At 42.5% G+C, this 19,822-nt stretch overlaps 1 protein-coding gene across 3 annotated transcripts in view; it reads left to right on the forward strand.

The window, feature by feature from the left end:
- FBXW4 (F-box and WD repeat domain containing 4) overlaps positions 1-19,822 on the forward strand; it is a 187,348-nt gene that overhangs the window by 111,878 nt on the left and 55,648 nt on the right. For all 3 annotated transcript variants that reach the window (XM_083149201.1, XM_083149202.1, XM_083149204.1), the window contains exon 6: positions 2,989-3,054. In XM_083149201.1, the coding sequence (XP_083005327.1) occupies positions 2,989-3,054 (66 nt within the window). The remainder of the gene's footprint in view (positions 1-2,988; positions 3,055-19,822) is intronic.

The raw sequence follows: 19,822 nt of genomic DNA on the forward strand, positions 1-19,822 counted from the left end.
AAGGGTTGGTGGAACAAGAATTGCATAAGCATCTATCTATTGCTGTGCACACACGGGGGTGATAGGGGCTGAAATCACTGGCAATAGGGTCGCTGAGCGACCCTATTGCCAGTGATTGGAGTGTGCACCAGCGATAAATCGCCGGGTGCGCGCTTCCGTTTTCAGCCCCTGAATGGTCGCTGGTCGGAGGAGCATGCTCCTCCGACCAGCGACATCCCCTGCCTCTTCACCCAGCAGTGTTTAAATTTTCATCTGCGACCATCTCTGGTCGCAGATGAAAACGGGACACGGGGCAATATGATTGCTGAGCAATATATTGCTAGCAATATATTGCCAGCGATCATATTGCCCAGTGTGTACGCACCCTATCTATCTATCTATCTATCTATCTATCTATCTATCTATCTATCTATCTATCTATACTGCAATGAGGTAAAGCACCGCCACTGACCACTAGAGGACACTCAACGGACAAAATTACTCCATGTGCTAAAAGATGTTATAACAGAAAGTGAAAGCAATTTTTGCCGTAACACAGATCTGTTTCAAACTTGCTGAATACAGAGAGCTGTGAAGAGAGAGATTGGAGGTAGGAGCAGATAGAGACTAGGGCCAAAAACTGTCACAGCTCAAAGTGAAAGTACATTGCAGAATCCTGCATTTTGATGAGATTTTAACTAGATTACAAATAATGCACTTTTATTGTTCATTACATTTGATGGTTTATTTCTCAGAGCACTGCATTTTAAATGAATTACAATGTAAAATCATAATCCCCTTTGTATATGCCTTTTCATTGCAAGCACTTTTTTTTTTTATGAATGGAATAATAGCGGCAGGTAACATAACCTATACTTTGATGATTCACAATGCATTCATAATATTTATGTACTGCAGCAAACGTTTTTAAATGTGTGGATAATATATCATTGGATGCTAGAGTAGTCTCCTGTGCACAGTGGAAACAGCCATTTTCTACGTGTTGTGCCTATATTTTTGTGAAGTGTCTTGGTAATGTTCTATATACAGATTGTAAGATCTTATGAGCAAGGCCTCATACTGTATACTTTTTTTTTTCTGCACTTTGGATCCACTTCCCTTTAGAGTGGCTCTGAAATGTTAGTGTTGCAGTGGTACGTGCTTTACATCCTTTTATGATATATCAGGGTTGCCGACTTTTTCTGTCTCCTCTCCGGGAGAAGCCCGGAGAGGAGACTTCCAGCTGCAGTTCGGGAGGCTGGGCTTGAGCTTTACATCATTAAGCCCCGCCCCCAGGATGTTAAATACCCCAGTTCACAGATCTCAGTAGAGGGGCGGGGCTAAAATGACGCGATTTTAGCTCCGCCCCCTCCTCTGAGACCCGCGGATTGATGCATTTCAATCCAAAGGTATGGGGGAAGACGCCGCAATCGGGAGGGTTGCCCACCTTTCCGGGGGGCCGGGAGGAGGACCCGAATTTCGGGATCCTCCCGGTAATTTCGGGAGGGTCGGCAACCCTGTGATATATGTGCACCATTTCTGTACATACACAGTGTAAGTTGCAGCAGGCACTTTGTGGTGACTTGTAAATTGTTCACAATAACCATAATAATAATAATAATAATAATGTCAATAGGTCCTAATTAATGGCTAGTATGAATTCCCATAGATATTGACTCTCTCCAGTAAGGTTTTGGCGATTGAACTGCATATCTTAATGCACCAAACTTGGGGGGTCGAATTCACTACCCTGGCTTATTGTTGTGGTTTGCCCATTGTTTGCTGCAGGATGGGCAGACGGGGTGTTGGGCAGGATTGTATGCAGGGTTTTATGAGCATGCCCGTAGAAACGCTGGGTATACCCCTGTGAACACAGGCATGTCGATGCCTGCTTGAGGCAGGCGGCTGACTTCCCATTTGAACCTAGGCCATAGACCAGTGTTTTTTTTCTAACCAAATAAGATGTCCAAAGCACACCATCAGACCCACACAGGGAAGATACATTGGTCCCCACAGGAATAAAAGCAAACCCATTGGCCCTCATTTAAAAAAAAACAAAAAACAAACAATTACACAGGTAACAAAAATAAAATAAATTGCACCTCCTATGAATACAAGAGACTAGTAAATACCAGTTGAACCGGTAGTGGCGACTGTAAACTGGTATGGACATCTCTAGATCTGGGGGCACACAGCTCAAGGAACACTAGTGTGCCACGACGGCATAGTGGTAAAAACAGCTGCCATAGACTCCTGGTTCACATCTACAGTGCCCAAGTACTGTACCCCCAACAGGTCATGCTTTCAGGATTGCTGCCTTTAGAAACAGGTGTGATAATTAAGGACTTTTCATTGAGGAATGGCGTTAACAACATTTCAGTTTCTGTTTGTTTTATATTCCTCAGATCGGGTATGGATCATTGGATAGACATGGGTTAGGTCAAGACAGGGCCATTAGGTCGACATGGGAAAGTTCAACATGCAAAACGTCGACATGGGGTTTTCCTCTTTTTTGTCCCGAATGTTGACATGGACACTGAAACATAGCACTGCATCCCCTCGCGTGGCTCACTGCGTTCATCATTCTTCGGGCTCGGTGCCTCGCTACGTTCGGCACACTATTTTATTCTCCCACCACGCCCTAGTGGATGGTAGGGCATGAAATACCACCTGTCGGCTTAAACAAAAAGTGAAAACCCCCATGTTGACATTTTGACTGTCGATCTTCCCCATGTCGACCTAATGCTTGTCTCAACCTAATGACCCTGTCGACCTAACCCATGTCGACCTAGTGACCCTATCCCCTCATTTTTATCGCTATGTCGTAGGTGTTATTTTTTTCTAATCGTGGCATTTGGATGGGATTCTTGAAGGAAGATTACTGTGGCGTTAATGACACAAAGACTCGATACATTGATTCGCCCCTTGTCTGCTCCATGTGTAGAAGAGATGACCCTTATGATCTCTGGCGTGCTGGTTAATCTGTTATTTCTGCTTATGCTTTTACAGCTCCTTTGTTACTGGGACGGCTTGCTGCAGCCATACATCACCACTCAGGATTTGGGACCTCCAGAGGTAATGTCTATTTGTCATATCAAACATCTGTTTTTCTGCCAGAACACTCAGAACATAAAAATTATCTAGCTGATCGTTGACTATGTTTTGTACCTACATTGTAAGGATCACATAAAACATTTGTTCCACTGTATAAAGCAAACTTTTTCTTGGACATCTAGTGACCTAGACAGAACAGACACTGCAGAAAGGAGACGCACAGATCATTAAACTGACATGACATCATTATGGAATATGAGAATCTGCATCTCTCATTTACTCTTGGCATCTGATCACATCATAAAGTCATTTATCTACAGCACTGTCACTGGCTGGAATGCTTTTCTTTTTATTTTCTACTATACGGTGTACAGTATTTATATATGTATACACAATGAACAATATAAATAGGTGTGCATGTATATAAGTAATATAAGGACTAGACTGCACAAGAAGCGACATTTCGGATGAACTATGATCTCTCCAGCCATCCCTGACGATTTTTCCTTGGTTTGTTTCATTTCTCCCATATGATTGGCGGGTCAGGGAATCAGGCGTCATGTCCAGGGATGTATGGAGACAGTGAGGATATTTGGCAGCATCTGACGCTGGCAGTAGCCTTTGGTAAAATGTAAAAGTGGTTATTCAGAGTTGATGGCTGGTGTGCGAATTCACAATTTGTTCGATTATCGAATCCCCCCCCTCCTCGCAAATTTGAGAGACAGGAAGCCGGTGTTTGGAGGTGGACACCTGTAGTCTATTGGGAGTTTCAGATAAAATGCAGGTGTGCCCAGATGTGTTAAGGGAGGGTGTGTGGCATCTCCGCAGGCATCGACCAGTCTGTCTCGGTCACAGAGTTGTGGAAAGGTCACACTTAAGGCCCATACAAACTGCTTTCAGCTCAAAAGCCGCCTAGTGTGTATGGCCTGGCAGTGAGTGCTTATGTGCGCTCCTGCATCATCACCAGGCGCCGCCACTCATCTGCGGATGATGAGCGATGGGGGGGAATGGCCTTCCATCGTATTCTGCTATGGAACGCCATCCACCTCTGGGAAAATCGCTTACATGGGCGAAAATAGCTCGGTGTGTATGCACTAAGCAATTTTCAGGCCAGCCATTTCCCCCATCATCGCTTTTCATACACGCTGGGCAAAAATGCCCTGTGTGTGTATGCACGTTTACATTTGCACAGACTGGAAAAAGGATTTGATGGTCCGTAAATTGCAACAGGATAGTGATATTTTCGCACTTCACTGGCAGATTTGCACAGGGCAGGGTTTTCTTTTTGTCTGGGTGGTGGCTATCTACTCGCAGTCATCTGCAACTTTGCAGATGAGCAATCACCTCTGAATCAGGCCCTTAATTCTGATAAAAACAGATAAGGGGCATGATCAATAGACCAGTGAGGTTGATAAGGATTGGTCTTGCCTCATTAATACTACTTATAAAACAAATCTAAGAAAATTCTTTCAACATAATAATTAAACGGCATCTTTTAAGTAATCCTTTAATACATTAGGCAAGTACTGTACATAGTGTAAATTAATACATTTAGAGGTCTAAGTGTGAAACACTAAAGTAGTAATGAAGCTAGAATAGAAAATAATCTATTAAAATATAGTATTTTTATGTTGACAATAAAGCTGGTGGCTAATTTAGTGAAAGTTGGCAAAATGTTCCAAAAACATAATTTAAAAATAATAGGGGACAAGACAACGTAGGCTTCAGATGTGCAGTCTGCTCAGGATAGTAAAAACAATTCAAACCCACAACAAAGACTGAATTGTGGTTTTAAAGGTAGGCAGTAAAATCCAAAAGGGCCATTTGGGCCTGTAACCACTTATTAAGAAGTCATGCAAGGAAAATATGCAGCACAGTGTGTGGGCATCTGTTTCTTTAGATGAGATGAAAGTATGTAAAACATTGATGCTTTAGAGATGAATCTGTACTTGTTCTAGATAGGCCGGACCTGGTGAAATATGGGTACCATAACCTGGCAAATTGCATCCTTTCAGGACCCTTAAAGAGTTTATAGTTTGTAGATGTATTGTGTGGGAAACCGAGACATGTTGCCTTATGGGCATGTTGTGTTTGCTACGGTATCTCTCTTTGGGGCTTTTGAATTTGTTTGATTGCTTCAGTTGGGGTAAGGATGAGTGGAAATCTACTGTTTGTTTTGTGTCTGCCTAGAACATTAATATACTGTGTATGTGTATGAAGTTAACCTTCAATATACTCAACGTTTCTGTCCCTTAAGAACCGTCATCAGGAGATGAGCAACTGTTCCAGCATTCCAATAACAGCACAGCAAAGGCCACAGAGCAACTTCCTACAGCTGTGTGGCCTTTGCTGTGCTGTTATTGGAATGCTGGAACAGTTTCCCTTCTCCAGATGACGGTCCTTAAGGGACAGAAACGTTGAGTATATTGAAGGTTATCTTGTGATGCATATCTATTATAAAATACACAGCAGATTTTAATTGCATCTACTAAACTGGAGAGTCCGTCTATTTTTTTCTATATACATGGACTCCCACAAGTTCTGGATGTCACCCTAGTATTTTCTGTTTATTGGATATTCGGTTTTCTTTTGACCCCTGCGCACTGACCCACGTTGCGCGGGGTTAGCTGCTTCACTCTCCGGGTGACTGGTGCGGTTTGGGGTTGAGCAAACAGTAGGTTTTTCAAGTTCAGCGCTCTACCCCTTTTTAATACAAAGTGTTGGCGTGGTTGGTAGATTGACGAATGAGTAAATAAATAGATGGGCAGGTGATATTGTACAAAAAACTTTTACTTGGTAAAGGGGTTTATTACATAACAATAATGGTGCAGGAATAAACATAAACAAATGCTTGTGCGGTATAATACATGCGGGTATAAAAATCCGCTACAGTACATGCACTTATTGGATGGAGTGCAGTCTTTTTCTTACCATTATTTATTTATATATATATATATATATATATATATATATATATATATATATATATATATATATGTGCTGACGAAGTCCAATGACGAAACGCGTTGGGGCGTTTCCATCTGATGCTGAGATCACTGGTTTCCTATCTGGTCCGCGCTGTTTGTATCTGTCGTTTCCCGCTGTGAAAGTTTGGTCCCCGCTGCTGCTGTTACATCTGAGCCGGAGTGACCGCCGCTGCTGATACACGCTAGACGGTGTGACTGGAGTCCCCAGTGCCCGCCCCGCTACCTGCTGAGAGTACCTACGTTGCACAAAACATCGTGTTGGATCGACTGGTGTCCCCAGTGCCTGCACTGCGACGTGCTCTAGGAGCGGTGATTATGTTTGTGTTTCACGCGGTTACATTTATTATGCTATGTATGTGAGCTTTCTTTTATTGAGTTACAGTAAATACTTCATATAAACTTTGCTCACGCTGTGCGCTCCTTCTTTCTCTGTTTCTACATACCGCCATTTGGGGCCTGACTAGCCCATAGAAGTGAGCTGCACCATATCTCCATATACAGATACTTATACAGCATTTTATTCATTAATGATATTGCGCAGAAGTATCTGTTTGTATATATATATATATATATATATATATATATATATATATATATATATATATGTGTATATATATATATATATATAAAATGGCAATCACATTTATGTATTCATGCTTCAATTAAATCTGCAAACGAGCTCCATTAAAACTCAACTATCAATTTTATTTGTTTCTACAGTTGCGACATATCTAAATTGAAGAGTCATTCAGTACTGTATTTTTCCCTGACACACCATATGGTAATGCTATTCAGAGCAACATAATCTACAACGTATGCCAGTAGTTGCTTCCCTAGGTAATCCTAGCCTATGACCTATGACTAACTGCATTTCAATGCTGCGTAATGTGCATGTAAATATACAGTATGCTTGTAGGTGAGTGGGTGTTTAGTTCAATTACTGGAAAGTGTACTCCACGACGTGTACATACTACCACGATGGCCAGATACATTTTTAAAAGCAGTCTGCAATAAATATAAATAAATTGCTAAAACAAAACAAAAAAAAAACCCTAGAAATCCTTTAATTATTTAACCATATGAAATTCTTGCTTGCAGCCACTAGCAATGCCTTACACATAGTATCAGACTGCTTATTCTTCCTTAAGGGGATATCCAATTAGCAGCAGTGAATCACTATCCTGTTAGCCCCGATGCCGGTATCCTTCTCTCCGATACCCTCCGGGACGTGTGATAGCACATGGAAATGGGGACTTATCCTGCATCCCATGTTTTTTTGCCCAATGGCAGGAATAAAAATGGCCCCTTAGATACCGCTATTATTACCATCTGTCATTAATTCCGATATCTGTCCGTTTTTATTGTCCGAAGCGGCATCGGAGCGATTCAGTTCTAAGCGATGGTGGTCCTGGAATGGTCACGGAGAGCACAAAGTGATAATCCAAGCTACTATATTCAATAGCTGAGAATTATATACCGAAGTCCCTTGGAGGCTAAGTTTAGTTGTGGGCATGCACTGTGTGCTATTACTGTAATGTTTACGTCCACTGATTGTACACCCTGCCAGCAGCGACCTACATAGTGCCCCCTGATGGTTTCCCTTGGATGGTTCCACCATGGGCAGGATGGATCTTTCTGTACACTATATAGCCCTTATTTGGCTCACTTCCCACACTGTAACCTTCATAGTGATTACTCATCTGGTACACTTGTAGATGGGATGAAAAAATACATGGACCTTACTACGGTGGGGTGTGGTATATTAGCCCGACAGTCGGGATACCGACAGTCATTAGTCAGACGTCGGAATCCCGACTGCACAGGGTGGGGAGCGCAATGAAGCCCCTTGCGGGCTCGCTGCGCTCGCCACCTATTTTATTCTTCCTCTATGGGGGTCGTGGACCCCCACGAGGGAGCAGTTGGGATTCCGACGTCGGAGGAATGACTGTCGGAATCCCGACTGTCGGGGAGCCGTCCGGCACCCACTACGATGGACCTTACTAGAATTCTACTCTGAGCTTTCGGACGTAGCGACCACCCATTTTGTGTTATCTATTCTGGGGTAACTTATTCTACCCAAGGTAATCCCACGCAGTGCGCCCAAAATGGCTGTCTCACTTGTTACCTAGTGAGGGTGGAATATTCAACCTGCGTAAGCTATTATTGCATTATGCTTACTGTGTGCTCTCTTCTTTTTTTTTTTTTTATGTCCGTGCAGCTCGTCTAATGCTGTATTTTTTATGTCTGTAAAGATCCTTGAGTCCTGTTGGAGAAAGGGTGCTATATACGTATCATTATTATTATTATTATTATTATTATTATTATTAATATTATTATTATAATAGATGGATTTGCATCATGTACAGAGTAGTCCGTATGCTGGAATCCCTGTGCCTCCAAACTGCTAATACAAGTGCACACTTATAATGGTGAAGACTATGTGCCAGATGTATCAAGCTTCAAAAAGTGATAAAATGGAGAGTGATAAACAGCCAGCCAATCAGCTCCTAAGTACCATGTTACAGTCTGGGTTTGAAAAATGACAGGTAGGAGCTGAATGGTTGTTGTTTATCACACTCCATTTTACCACTTTTTGAAGCGCATGCATAGGAGTTTAATGTTTATTTATTAACAGTTATTTATATAGTGCACACACATTCCGCAGCACTTTACAGAGAACATCAGTCCCTGCCCCAGTGGAGCTTACAATCTATATTCCCTACCGCATGTACACGCACACACATTCACATTAATTCTAGGGTTAATTTGTTGGGAGTCAGTTACCTACCAGTATATTTTTCGATTGTGGGAGGAAACCGGAGAACCCAGAGGAAACCCACACAAGCACAGAGACTATATACAAATCTATAATTTGCATAATATAAAATGATACAGAGCAGCTGATTGGTTGCCATGGGCCACTTCTCCTCTGGCTCACTTCTCCCTTATCACCAATGTTCCCTCTAATTTTACGAAGGCTGTGTGCGGCAAAAGGTTTTGGCTGTGCAACTTTGGAAGGAAATTTAAATTTTTGTGCGTCACTGATAACTGGAAAATGATGTTCAGCATTTGTGTTAACTTTACTTCAAAATGATATTAAACATTTAAACATTCAAAACACAGCACACGATGTAGGTAATGGGTGAAACACACATTAATGAGTCCACAACTGCAAAAAGGGACCACTGCTGCTTTGTGCGCTCTGTTGTAATGTCTGTGCGCACGCTCGTCGAGTTGTGTGCGCGCACACGTGCGCACAGCTTAGAGGGAACACTGCTTATCACTGCTTCATACATCTACCCCTCAGTCAGTGGGAACTGTGCTTGTGTGCGGCTGTGAGTGCTGTGTTCCGCTCAGCGGATGACAGCTGAGCACACAGCCTACACACCAAGCCGTATGGAGGGGGTGCAGGATGACTTAGTAATGACATGGCCGCCCTGCTGCTAGGGGCCGTGTAATCCAAAACCGCCCTCTCAGATTGCTACTTGTGCCCCCAGCCATTACTCATTAATTAACCTCCCCCCAAAAAAGTGGTGTTATAAATGGAAGCCTCACCCTTGATCTGAGGCTCCTATAATTATTCATTTTAAAATAAATAACTGGTCCTCAAGCTGTGGGAATACAAATCCCAGCATGCTCTGACACAGATTTTCTATCAGAGCATGCTAAAAATGTGTTAGGCATGCTGGGATATGTAGTTCAGCAGCAGCTGAAGGCTATACCCTGTATCAGAAAGGAAGTGAAAGGAAAAATAAGCAGGGGAAGAGCAGGAGGAGAAGAATCCATTTAAAGGAAAATAGGATAGAGAGAATAGCAGCTTAAAGAATATTTCCAGGCGAGTGTACAAAATGTTTAGTATACTCTTTTTTTTTTATTATTATTCTTTTGCTGTTGAAATAAAAAAATCCTATATGTAAATTTTCTCTCTTTGTGGGTGTGGACACGCGGTGCGATACGATAGCCATGGATACCGATATCGGCGGCCACAGGGACCTGCCGGGGTGCCAGCATTGGCCGACGGACGCCAAACGCTGGTGGGAGACATGCTGCTTTGTGCCCTCCTTACAATATGGTAGAAATAGACTTTGCTGCGTAGTCTATTTCTACTTGCGACACCAACTGTGCGGGGCCAATAACCTCCATTTAAGGATGCGCTGTTACAGTTATCCAGTGCCCTGGATTTGCCACAGGCTAAAAGTTGCCAGCCAGCCAGCCCCTGAGCATGACCACCGATACCCAGAAGTAAGCAGTTCCAGTTACTGTACTCAGTGACTAATTGCCACATTTATCAATCAATATTTGCGGCTAAATTCCAGAAACCACCAGTTTGCGGGGGTTAGCCGCAAATATTAAGTATTCCCCGAATGTATCAGAGGGACCGCAGCAGGAATCTCCGATCCCTGCTGTACCGCTGCCGGTCGCATCCCCCATAGGTTTATTTTGGAGATGTGAAGCTGCCCGATGTCAACATCGGGCAGCAGCACATCGCATCCCCGGGCTACTGCCATTCTGAGATGGAGGTAGCCCATTGTAGCCTATGGGCTACACATTGCACTGCTGCCGGGGCAGTGCGGTCAGCGGGGTCTGTGGGGGGTCAGCGCTAACCGCACATGTGCAGACCCCCCGGGTTCCGGCTCAGCACATCGCAGGGACGGACTCCTTTTGGAGCGGGGGATGATACATCCCGCTGTTAGGATCGCATTTTACAATGTGATCCTGGGCGCTAATATTCCTGTAAATGCGATCAATGATAAATGGGCCCCTTAACCTCTTTATGATGCAGTAGGTAGAGTGACAGGTGGTTACTGACAGTGAAGTATCACTGTGTATCAGTGTATCAGTGTGTATCTCAGGAGTGATGTAATAGAGTAAACTCCACTATCTACCAGCAGCTGGAGTAAGCCCATCCAGTCACACTACTATTTATAAAGAGCTACGTCTGTTATTAAGTAGCTGTGATACAGATTTGCTGGTTATGCTGCATTCTCATGAATAGACAATGCACTTTGTGCAAGTGACATATTCATTTTTTCTCCATTACCATTACAATAGCTCAAGTTCCTGAAATGTTTCCATATATTTTAAAATGTTACTTAAAGATACCTTATGTATTCTTCTTGGGTCTTAGGTTGTGGGTACAAAGTAAAAGTGACTAGATTTTATTTTGTGGAATAGGCATTTTAATAAGATGTAAAGGCCCATACATACTGGGTGACTTTGAGCTGAAAGCAGCTTTTCCCGTTTGAGCCGATTTCACCTTGAAAGCCGCCCCGTGTATACGGGGCAGCGGTGACCGCTAATGCACGCTCCCGCATCATCGCTGGCCTAGCCACTCGTCTGCTGGTATTACCAGCGATGGGGTGGACAGCTTTCCATAGCGTCCTGCTATGAAAAGTTGTCCACCTGCGGGATAATTGCTTAGACAGGGGAAATCCAATAAGTGTGTATGCACTGAGCGTTTTTCAACCCAGCGATTTTCCACCTCATCAGTCAGCATACACACTGGGCAAAATCACCCAGTGTGTATGGACCTTAATTTGTATTACTCTGTAGTCCATGTTTCCTGCCCCACGTACTACAGCTTAAAGCAGACCTTAATATTCTAGAAGATTACAATTCCAATGGCAGCAATAATTTATAAAGGACGTAGTCTGCATTCTATGTATGAAATAAGTCACTATTGTTTGCAGATATAATTTGACGTTAAATAGAAAAATAAAATTTTACTTTGTGAAAAAAAAATGGGAGAAGCAGCTTGAAAGCCGCACGTAATGTTAATTTGGCAGATTTGTTAAACGTTTCTTTGGTCATGAATTGAATGCTCCTTACCTAGAAAAAGAAAACACAAGAGAACGTGCCATCCCTAACTGCTTTTCCCAAAGAAGCCCAAGCAGATAATAAAGCTGTAGAAAATAGGATTAAGGTATTGAACAGGCAGGATTTAGTCTGATCTTTCAATAATGCCAAAGCCTGATTGAAGAGCGAAATCAAGGGCCAAAAAAACCACGCATCCAACACAAGACTTGAGTCAGCTAAATGTCTAACCTGTCACAGTTGAAAAGTGCTGCTCTATTTTTCTTTTATGTTTTTCTTTCTAATTTGTAAGTGTGAGGTTTTTTTCCCTGTTCATGTTTCTTTTTTTGAAATCTAATAAACAATAGCGCGGTTCTTCAGTAAAAGGTATGGATGAAGTCATGTGCTTTTATTATTAGCATATTACCAGGTGCTTTTTTATGCTGCGTTACAAGAACAACTGTTTGTTAAAATTAAGAGTGTTTAGGATCTTGTGTGAATTGTTATTCTGTTTACTCAGTTTGGAAAAGATGTGATGAAATAAATACCATATCCGGAAAAGTTATGTTATTGGTCTTGTGTAATGCGGTGTATTTATGCCAGTAAGGATTATTTGAGGGTATTTCCATTCAAATCAGGTGTACGGTGTAGGAATTACAATGGTTTCTATTTGTGCTTCCCGCTTTTTAAGGGTCCAAAAGTAATGGAATAAACAAAACAATCCTAAAACTTTCACTTTTTAATACTTTGGGTAGTATTCAATGCTGGGGGTAAGTGGCCGACGAGGGGGTTAATCACAGAAAATCAGCGATCCTCACTGTTTAACCCCCTTGCTGTCCACTCACCCTATTCTATGTTCTGGGGAAATCCTTGCTGTCACATGACGGCGAGGATTCTCCTAATCAGTGAGACCTGCGGCTAATGCAGGGAGCCCGCTGCATTTAGCCGCGGGTCTCGCTGCTTCTGCAGCCGCATACGCCGTTTCCACCTCGCTCCAAAAACGGAGCAAGAGGGAATCGGCGTATGCGGGGGGGTCGTTGAATACTGACCAGGCAAGTGGTGACAACGTGCAGGGAGCCCTGCTCGCTGTCACCGCTCACCCCCGGCATTGAATACTACCCTTTGTTGCAAATCCTTTGCAGTCAATTACAGCCTGAAGTCTGGAACGCATAGACCTTACCCGATGCTGGGTTTCATTCCTGGTGATGCTCTGCCAGGCCTCTATTGCAAATGTCTTCAGTTCCTGCTTGTTCTTGGGGCATTTTCCCTTCAGTTTTGTCTTCATCAAGTGAAATGCAGGTACTTATGTAATATCTGGGCTCCCGTTTTTCTTATGAGACCGCGTCCCCTCGCGGGGCTCGCTGCACTCACCACGCTTCGGGCACGGTGGCTCGCTGCGCTCGCCACACTATATAAATTCAACTCCATGCGTAGTTGGATAGTAGGGGTATGAAAAAATGGGGTGCATTTAACATGGGAGCCCAGATAATACATAAGTACCGAAATGCATGCTTAGTGGGATTCAGGTCAGGTGACTAACATGGCCATTGTATAACATTCCACATATTTGCCTTAAAAAATCTTTGGTTGCTTTCGCAGTATGCTTCGGGTCATTGTCCATCTGCACTGTAAAGCGCCGTCCATTAAGTTCTGAAGCATTTGACTGAATATGAGCAGATAATATTGCCCGAAACACTTCAGAATTCATCCTTCTGCTTTTGTCAGCAGTCACATTAGCAATAAATACAAGGGAACCAGTTCCATTGGCAGCCATACATGCCCATGCCATGACACTACCATCACCATCCTTTCCTTCTCATTACTCTTCTCTTCCCATCACTCTGGTACAAGTTGATCTTTGTCTCATCTGTCCATATGATGTTGTTCCAGAACTGTAAAGGCTTTTTTGGATGTTGTTTGGCAAACTCTAATTTGGTTTTCCTGTATTTGAGTCTCACCAATGGTTTACATCTTATGGTGAGCCCTATATATTCAGTCTTGTGAACCTACCTCCTGGAGAGTGTTCTTGATCTAGGCAACTGTTGTGAAGGGGTTTTTCTTCACCAGGGAAATAATTCTTCTGTCATCCACCACAGTTGTTTTCTGGGACTTTTGGTGTTGCTGTGCTCTCCGGTGAGTTCTTTCTTTTCAAGAATGTTCCAAACAGTTGATTTGGCCACACCTAATTTTTTGTCGCTGATAGTCTTGTTTTGATTTTTCAGCCTAATGATAGCTTGCTTCACTGATAGTGACATCTTGTGTCACTTGTGTCAAAATATGAGAATTGTGTCTGTGTGTGTGTGTGTGTGTGTGTGTGTGTGTGTATAAATATATGTGTGTGTGTGTATAATATATATATTTTCTAAAAGGTTATTCATTAAAACATTTCTTTATTAAAAAGATTTCTTATCAAGTTCTTTTTGCAGCCTGATAACTTCCAGTGGTTCAGATATTCACAAATAAAGATCAACAGCAAGCCCGACATGTTTCGTCATCAAGACTTCATCAGGGGTAGTAATCAATGATGTAGGAATGTTAAAGTATCACATTCAACTGAGCGTAAAATGTTTGTCCTCTCGGACTCCTTATGGCATAAAAAGATTCACTGGTATCCAAGCAGAATGTGCAAAAAATCACATAATCATAGAGGTGTTAATGACAAATGGTCTTGTTCAGTTCCGAACAGACAGATCGTGGGTAAACTCCAAGTCTGAAAAACACCCTCCAAAAGCTATATATATATATGGGAGATTTGGTGTTCTACAATAATCACTTCATGTATGGTAAGGAGTTCTTTATTCAGCTAACGGGGACCATGTAACGGGGACCATGTAGCACCTGCCTATGCAAACGCTTTTATGCATAGCTATGAATCGACATATACTGTATCTTGCCTCAATACGGTGGAAAGATTGCATATTACAAAAGGTTCATAGATGATGTTTTAATTGTGTGGAGTTTGAGAATATGCTTATGGAACTCTGACAGGTACAGTTTGGTTTATGGGACACGTAGACTCACATTCCATCAACTTTTAGGATGTGATCATCTTCAAGGATGGTAATAAATTGGGAAGCACATTATATCGCAAAGAAACTGATCACAATACAATTTTTGTTTTCCACAAGCAATCATCACCCAAACTTAAAGGACAGCCTCCCAATTTCTCAGTTTATGCGGTTGTACCATAATAATACAATCCTGGAGTGAGCAGAAGCTCAAATTGAAGAAATGAAAGTCCGGTTTTCAAATAGAGGTACTCAAAGAGGCTGATTGCGGAGTGTCTCACTAAAGCCCAAACCCAAAAAGTCATAAGTTATACAAAAGGACGACTGAATGGTTTTTGTCACTAAGTTCGAAGATAAATCCGCACCAGTTGCTAAATCTGTACGGAGATACTGGCCCCTGGATACTGGATACAGACCCAAAAGTTGGAAAAGCCCTCCGTGATCGACCTACAGTATGATGGCATATAGGCGAGGCAGGAATGTAACACAAATATAGATGTACCCTTCAAAACCATCGCGTGGAGATCAGACCTGGTTATTAACCAAGAAACCGGGATGCATTTAATGCACAGGATGCACAACATGTAGCTCTATGGTACCCGGCTCCAGCTTTCCCCATCCTCATAGTGGCAAATCTGGAAATGGATGGCAAACCACAGGAGTGCACTGGCCACAGGAATTACCGATAAACTAGTAGCACAGCACTGTCTATTGGAGGGTCACCAAGTTGCGAAGATTAATTTTTAACATAGCGCATGTTTTAAATATACTTAAGGTTATTTTTTTTTTATTCTTGATATATTATTTGCATAGTGCCTAATGTTATATATCTATTTATTGTCAACTTATGTAACTTTTATACCACCAAATCCTTCATAACTGATGCATTGCATCACAAATAGTAATGTACATCCGATTATTGGCTGTTATGTTGTATATTTAGTACATTTATTGCCTTTGTGAGCCAGTACTCATGTCGTGTGGAACATTGGTTCCCAAGGGAAGTTATAATTGCCTGCACTTAATAGCCTGTAATCCCGAAAGACAAGTACCTCCCCGCATTACCAGAAGTCTTGGTACTTTCAACTTCCGGTCATGGTCTCAGCGATGCTGATGGAGAAGTAAGCAGCGGTGGGAAGCGGAGGCCATGCTGCAGTCACTAACGAGGCCCTCCCGCAGCTGCCTATGTGCAGCAATGGTCTTGATGTGGCAGTCACAGCGGGTATTTAGCGGGTAATTCAGAAATGCTTGCTGGGCTAAATATATTTGCTGCCTAGCAGACATGTAAACGCTGCCCTGCCTACTGCACGCCCACCCCACTGCCCAAAAAGTGAAAAACTCACCGAAGACATTCGCTCAGGGGGTTTGCACATGCACACCCCCATCATCAGAGACTGGGTAGATTTCCGACCTGTACCAACAGGTTTGAATCGGCCCCTTATTGTCAAAGTAGTTAACAGTCACGCACCAATTGTAGACCGCAACAGGGTTTTAGAAAGATTCCCGCACATTTTCAGGGTGGTTCTGCCTGCCACCATGATCACATGTGCAGTACAATGTGCTCTGGTGTCTGGCAGCCATAGCGCCATTCAACAGATGCCGAGTGTTGGAATGCAGATGCCTGTATTTGCACAGAGGCTTCTGTAATAACATATGTTTGCCCATTGGCTGCCTACAAGTTTACATCTGTGAATGGATTAATGTACATCTCTGCTTCGGGGCCCCATAGTCTGTACTCCATATCCCTATGGGGAAACACACTAAAACTGGCCATACATCTACAGATTGATTGTCCAATCTGGCTGGTTGGAACAAAAACCTGGTAATGGATAAGAGCAAATGACAGTTGACCATTTGCTTTGAAATCCTGGTAAAAAATTCCAAAACCTGTCATTCAGATATTACCAAAAATACGGCAATTCGTATTCGTATTGATGTTTTATCAATACGAATATGAATTGCCATATTTTCGGGATAGTAAATGTCAAAAATAAGTGTATTTCTGGATACAAATACATCTATTTTTTACAAATTTCCTTTAGGAAATTTCCCCCTTAATCTGTAGATGTATGGCCAGTTTAAGGCAAGTTTTGTAAAGAGCCAGTTAACCTGCCACAGTCTATAGTACAGACTAGTAACTAGCCTTCACCACACAAGACGGACATTTGACATATCTTCACATTCTATAGAACATTGATTTACATCCCCGCAGCTATTTCAGTCATCTGTTTACATATGGAATAAAGCAAACATCCAGTTCAGCCAGTGTTAGCTTAGCCAATAATGCGTACATCCCACTCTGCAAGTGCTACAAAATTCTGTGGTTGGTTTTGTGCAGGAAACAAATCGTAAAGTACCTCTTCACCTGATTGCAGGATCATGACAGGTTTTCCCTCTTCACCCCCCTAGTATTTACTGGCGGATTTACCCATTTAAGTGGAGTGTTCTTAAGGAGAATTCACTTTAATGTTATGCACGGCAATGTAATACAATACTTAAAATGTTACCGTTGCTGCAGATCAGAGACTTGTCTCGGAAACTAGAACTTTGGCTGGCAGGGGTCAATGGCAAACTCTTGTACACACCATTATGAGACAATTCTGCGGTATCTGTTGCACTCCTGTTCGTCTGCAAAGAAAATACAGACAGAGAAATCCTTCTCTTTAAGAGGCTTGTCTGAAATATTGCCCATTTCTTTGTGTTTTGACAGGTTTTTTAAGCTAGTCCTGAGTTTAACAGACAGCTTAATTATAACAAAGAAAGAATATCCAAGTCTTAACTGTAAAGGTACAATGATTTTTTTATTCTTCAAGCCAAGAGTATACTGTTTCCAACTTGTAGCACCTACAACAACACATGTCACATTAACTAGACTCCATGAGACAAAACTTTTGCTGCAATAATATTTACTGTCAAAACCAGTTACCACTGTTTTCAAGTTTTGGGCTTTTTTGGGTAAAAAAAAAAGTTTATATATGGGATCTCGGTGGTGGGGTTGCTGGTGGTCAAAATACCGTCATTGGTATCCTAATACGGAGTATCTCAACATGGGCTTCATAAGTGGCATACCCTCTTAACCAAAACTACACATCCCAGCATGCCTTGCCATAGTTTTAGCATTCCCTAATATCAAAACTGTGGCAAGGCCTTCTGGGATGTGTAGTTTCACAACAGCTGGAGGGCCGCAGGTTGGACATGCCTGCTCTAGAGCCTAAGGATGTGTGCTGTACACCACCCCAGCCATCATTTGGCAGTGCACATATTGAGCTGATATTTGTGTACAACCGCTTGTCTATGGAAACCCAATCCATAAAACACCTGGTGAACAGAACAGTGCTGAGAGTGTTGCATCCAAGGACAGACGATGTCTACATGATTAAGCACTCGGTGGACCCCAAACTGGGAACATGTGCAGAGTTATACTTGGGTGAGTTATTTTGTTACTGTGCAGAGTAAATACTGGCTGCAATTTAGATTTCAGTTTGAACACACCACACTCAAAGCTGACTCTCTCTGCACATGTTACATCAGCCCCACCTGCAGTGCACATCCCCCCATATTATAAATGTGTTTCCAAACTTGTTCACCACTCTGTACTTTATAAGATGCTGCGGACCCCTTGTGGTTCCTTATAAGTAAAGGATGGTAATAGTAATAATAATCTTTCTTTGTTAAAGAAAAGGAACTTATACGTTTTGTTATCTGTTTTGTTTTCGTTAACCAGAAACTAGTTTTGCTTTAGTGCAACAATGACGATTGGCAGATATTTATTTATTTATTTATTAACAGTTTCTTATATAGCGCATACATATTACGCAGCGCTTTACAGAGAATTTTTGAACATTCACATCAGTCCCTGCCCCAGTGGAGCTTACAATCTATATTCCCTACCACATGTACAAGCACACACAGACATTCTAGGGTTAATTTTTATTTTTTTTGTTGGAAGCCAATTAACCTATTTGTATATTTTTGGATTGTGGGAGGAAACCGGAGTACCCGGAGTAAACCCACGCAAGCACGGGGAGAATATACAAACTGCGCACAGTTAGAGCCATGGTGGGGATCGAACCCATGACCTTAGTGCTGTGAGGCAGTAATGCTAACCATTACACCATCCGTGCTGCCCAATTGATGATCTGTGATCAGTCTGGGAATCTGCAAAATCCAGAATGCTGAAAATCCCTGACTCGCCAACCCTAATTATTTCATGGTCTTAAATGGCAAATTGATTTTTTTCTCGCATGTTGTATTTCCCCAATCCCCCTTCCCAGTCATTCGTAGAACGAAGAAATTCCCCAATACACTGCGGTATGTACAGTTTGGACCATGTGAAGGTCTGTTTCACTAAAGACAATAACGTAATTCTCTATATAAGGTTTTTAAACCTCGTCAATTAACAATAGTGTAGAATTCTTCAAAACATTTTTTGTTTAAATCTGTTTGGCATAAGAATGGTATCAAAATGCGAAATTCGCAGCTTTGCGAGTCATGTGTGCGCCGTCCGCATGACCCCACTCGCATGAATGCTAGCTGACCATCGAATGATTTTGCAAGTGCTTGCAGATCTAAGACCTCTATGGTGTCTTAGATCTGCGGGCTCCCTGTATGGTAAGCGGATGGGCAGGTGACATCGACTAACATCAGCTGATCAGCCCCCCCCCCCCCCGCACCCACGTCATCGCGTAACACCCAGCATTTTCATTGAGACGCCCATGAAATGCTGGACATTCCCATGGGCGCAACCCCTCGCCGCTGTCCCGCGCCCCCCACCCGCTTCAAGGTGCAAAGGGGACGGTGAACAAGCAATTCACCGTGCCTGCTCGCACCTAGTGGCTGCACATAAACATACATGTGCATGCGCAATCGCAAACCATCGCTCCCCAGTGTGAACGCGCAGGGGAGCAAAGGGACTAGAATAAGGTCCTGAATGTGCAACATCCATAAAAAAAAAAATTCTTACAAACTTATACTTGTAACCCAACTTTCGGCCAGACTTGT

Source organism: Crinia signifera, chromosome 6 (genome assembly GCF_055691185.1).
Source record: "Crinia signifera chromosome 6, ASM5569118v1, whole genome shotgun sequence".
In the NCBI taxonomy this organism is placed as follows: domain Eukaryota; kingdom Metazoa; phylum Chordata; class Amphibia; order Anura; family Myobatrachidae; genus Crinia; species Crinia signifera.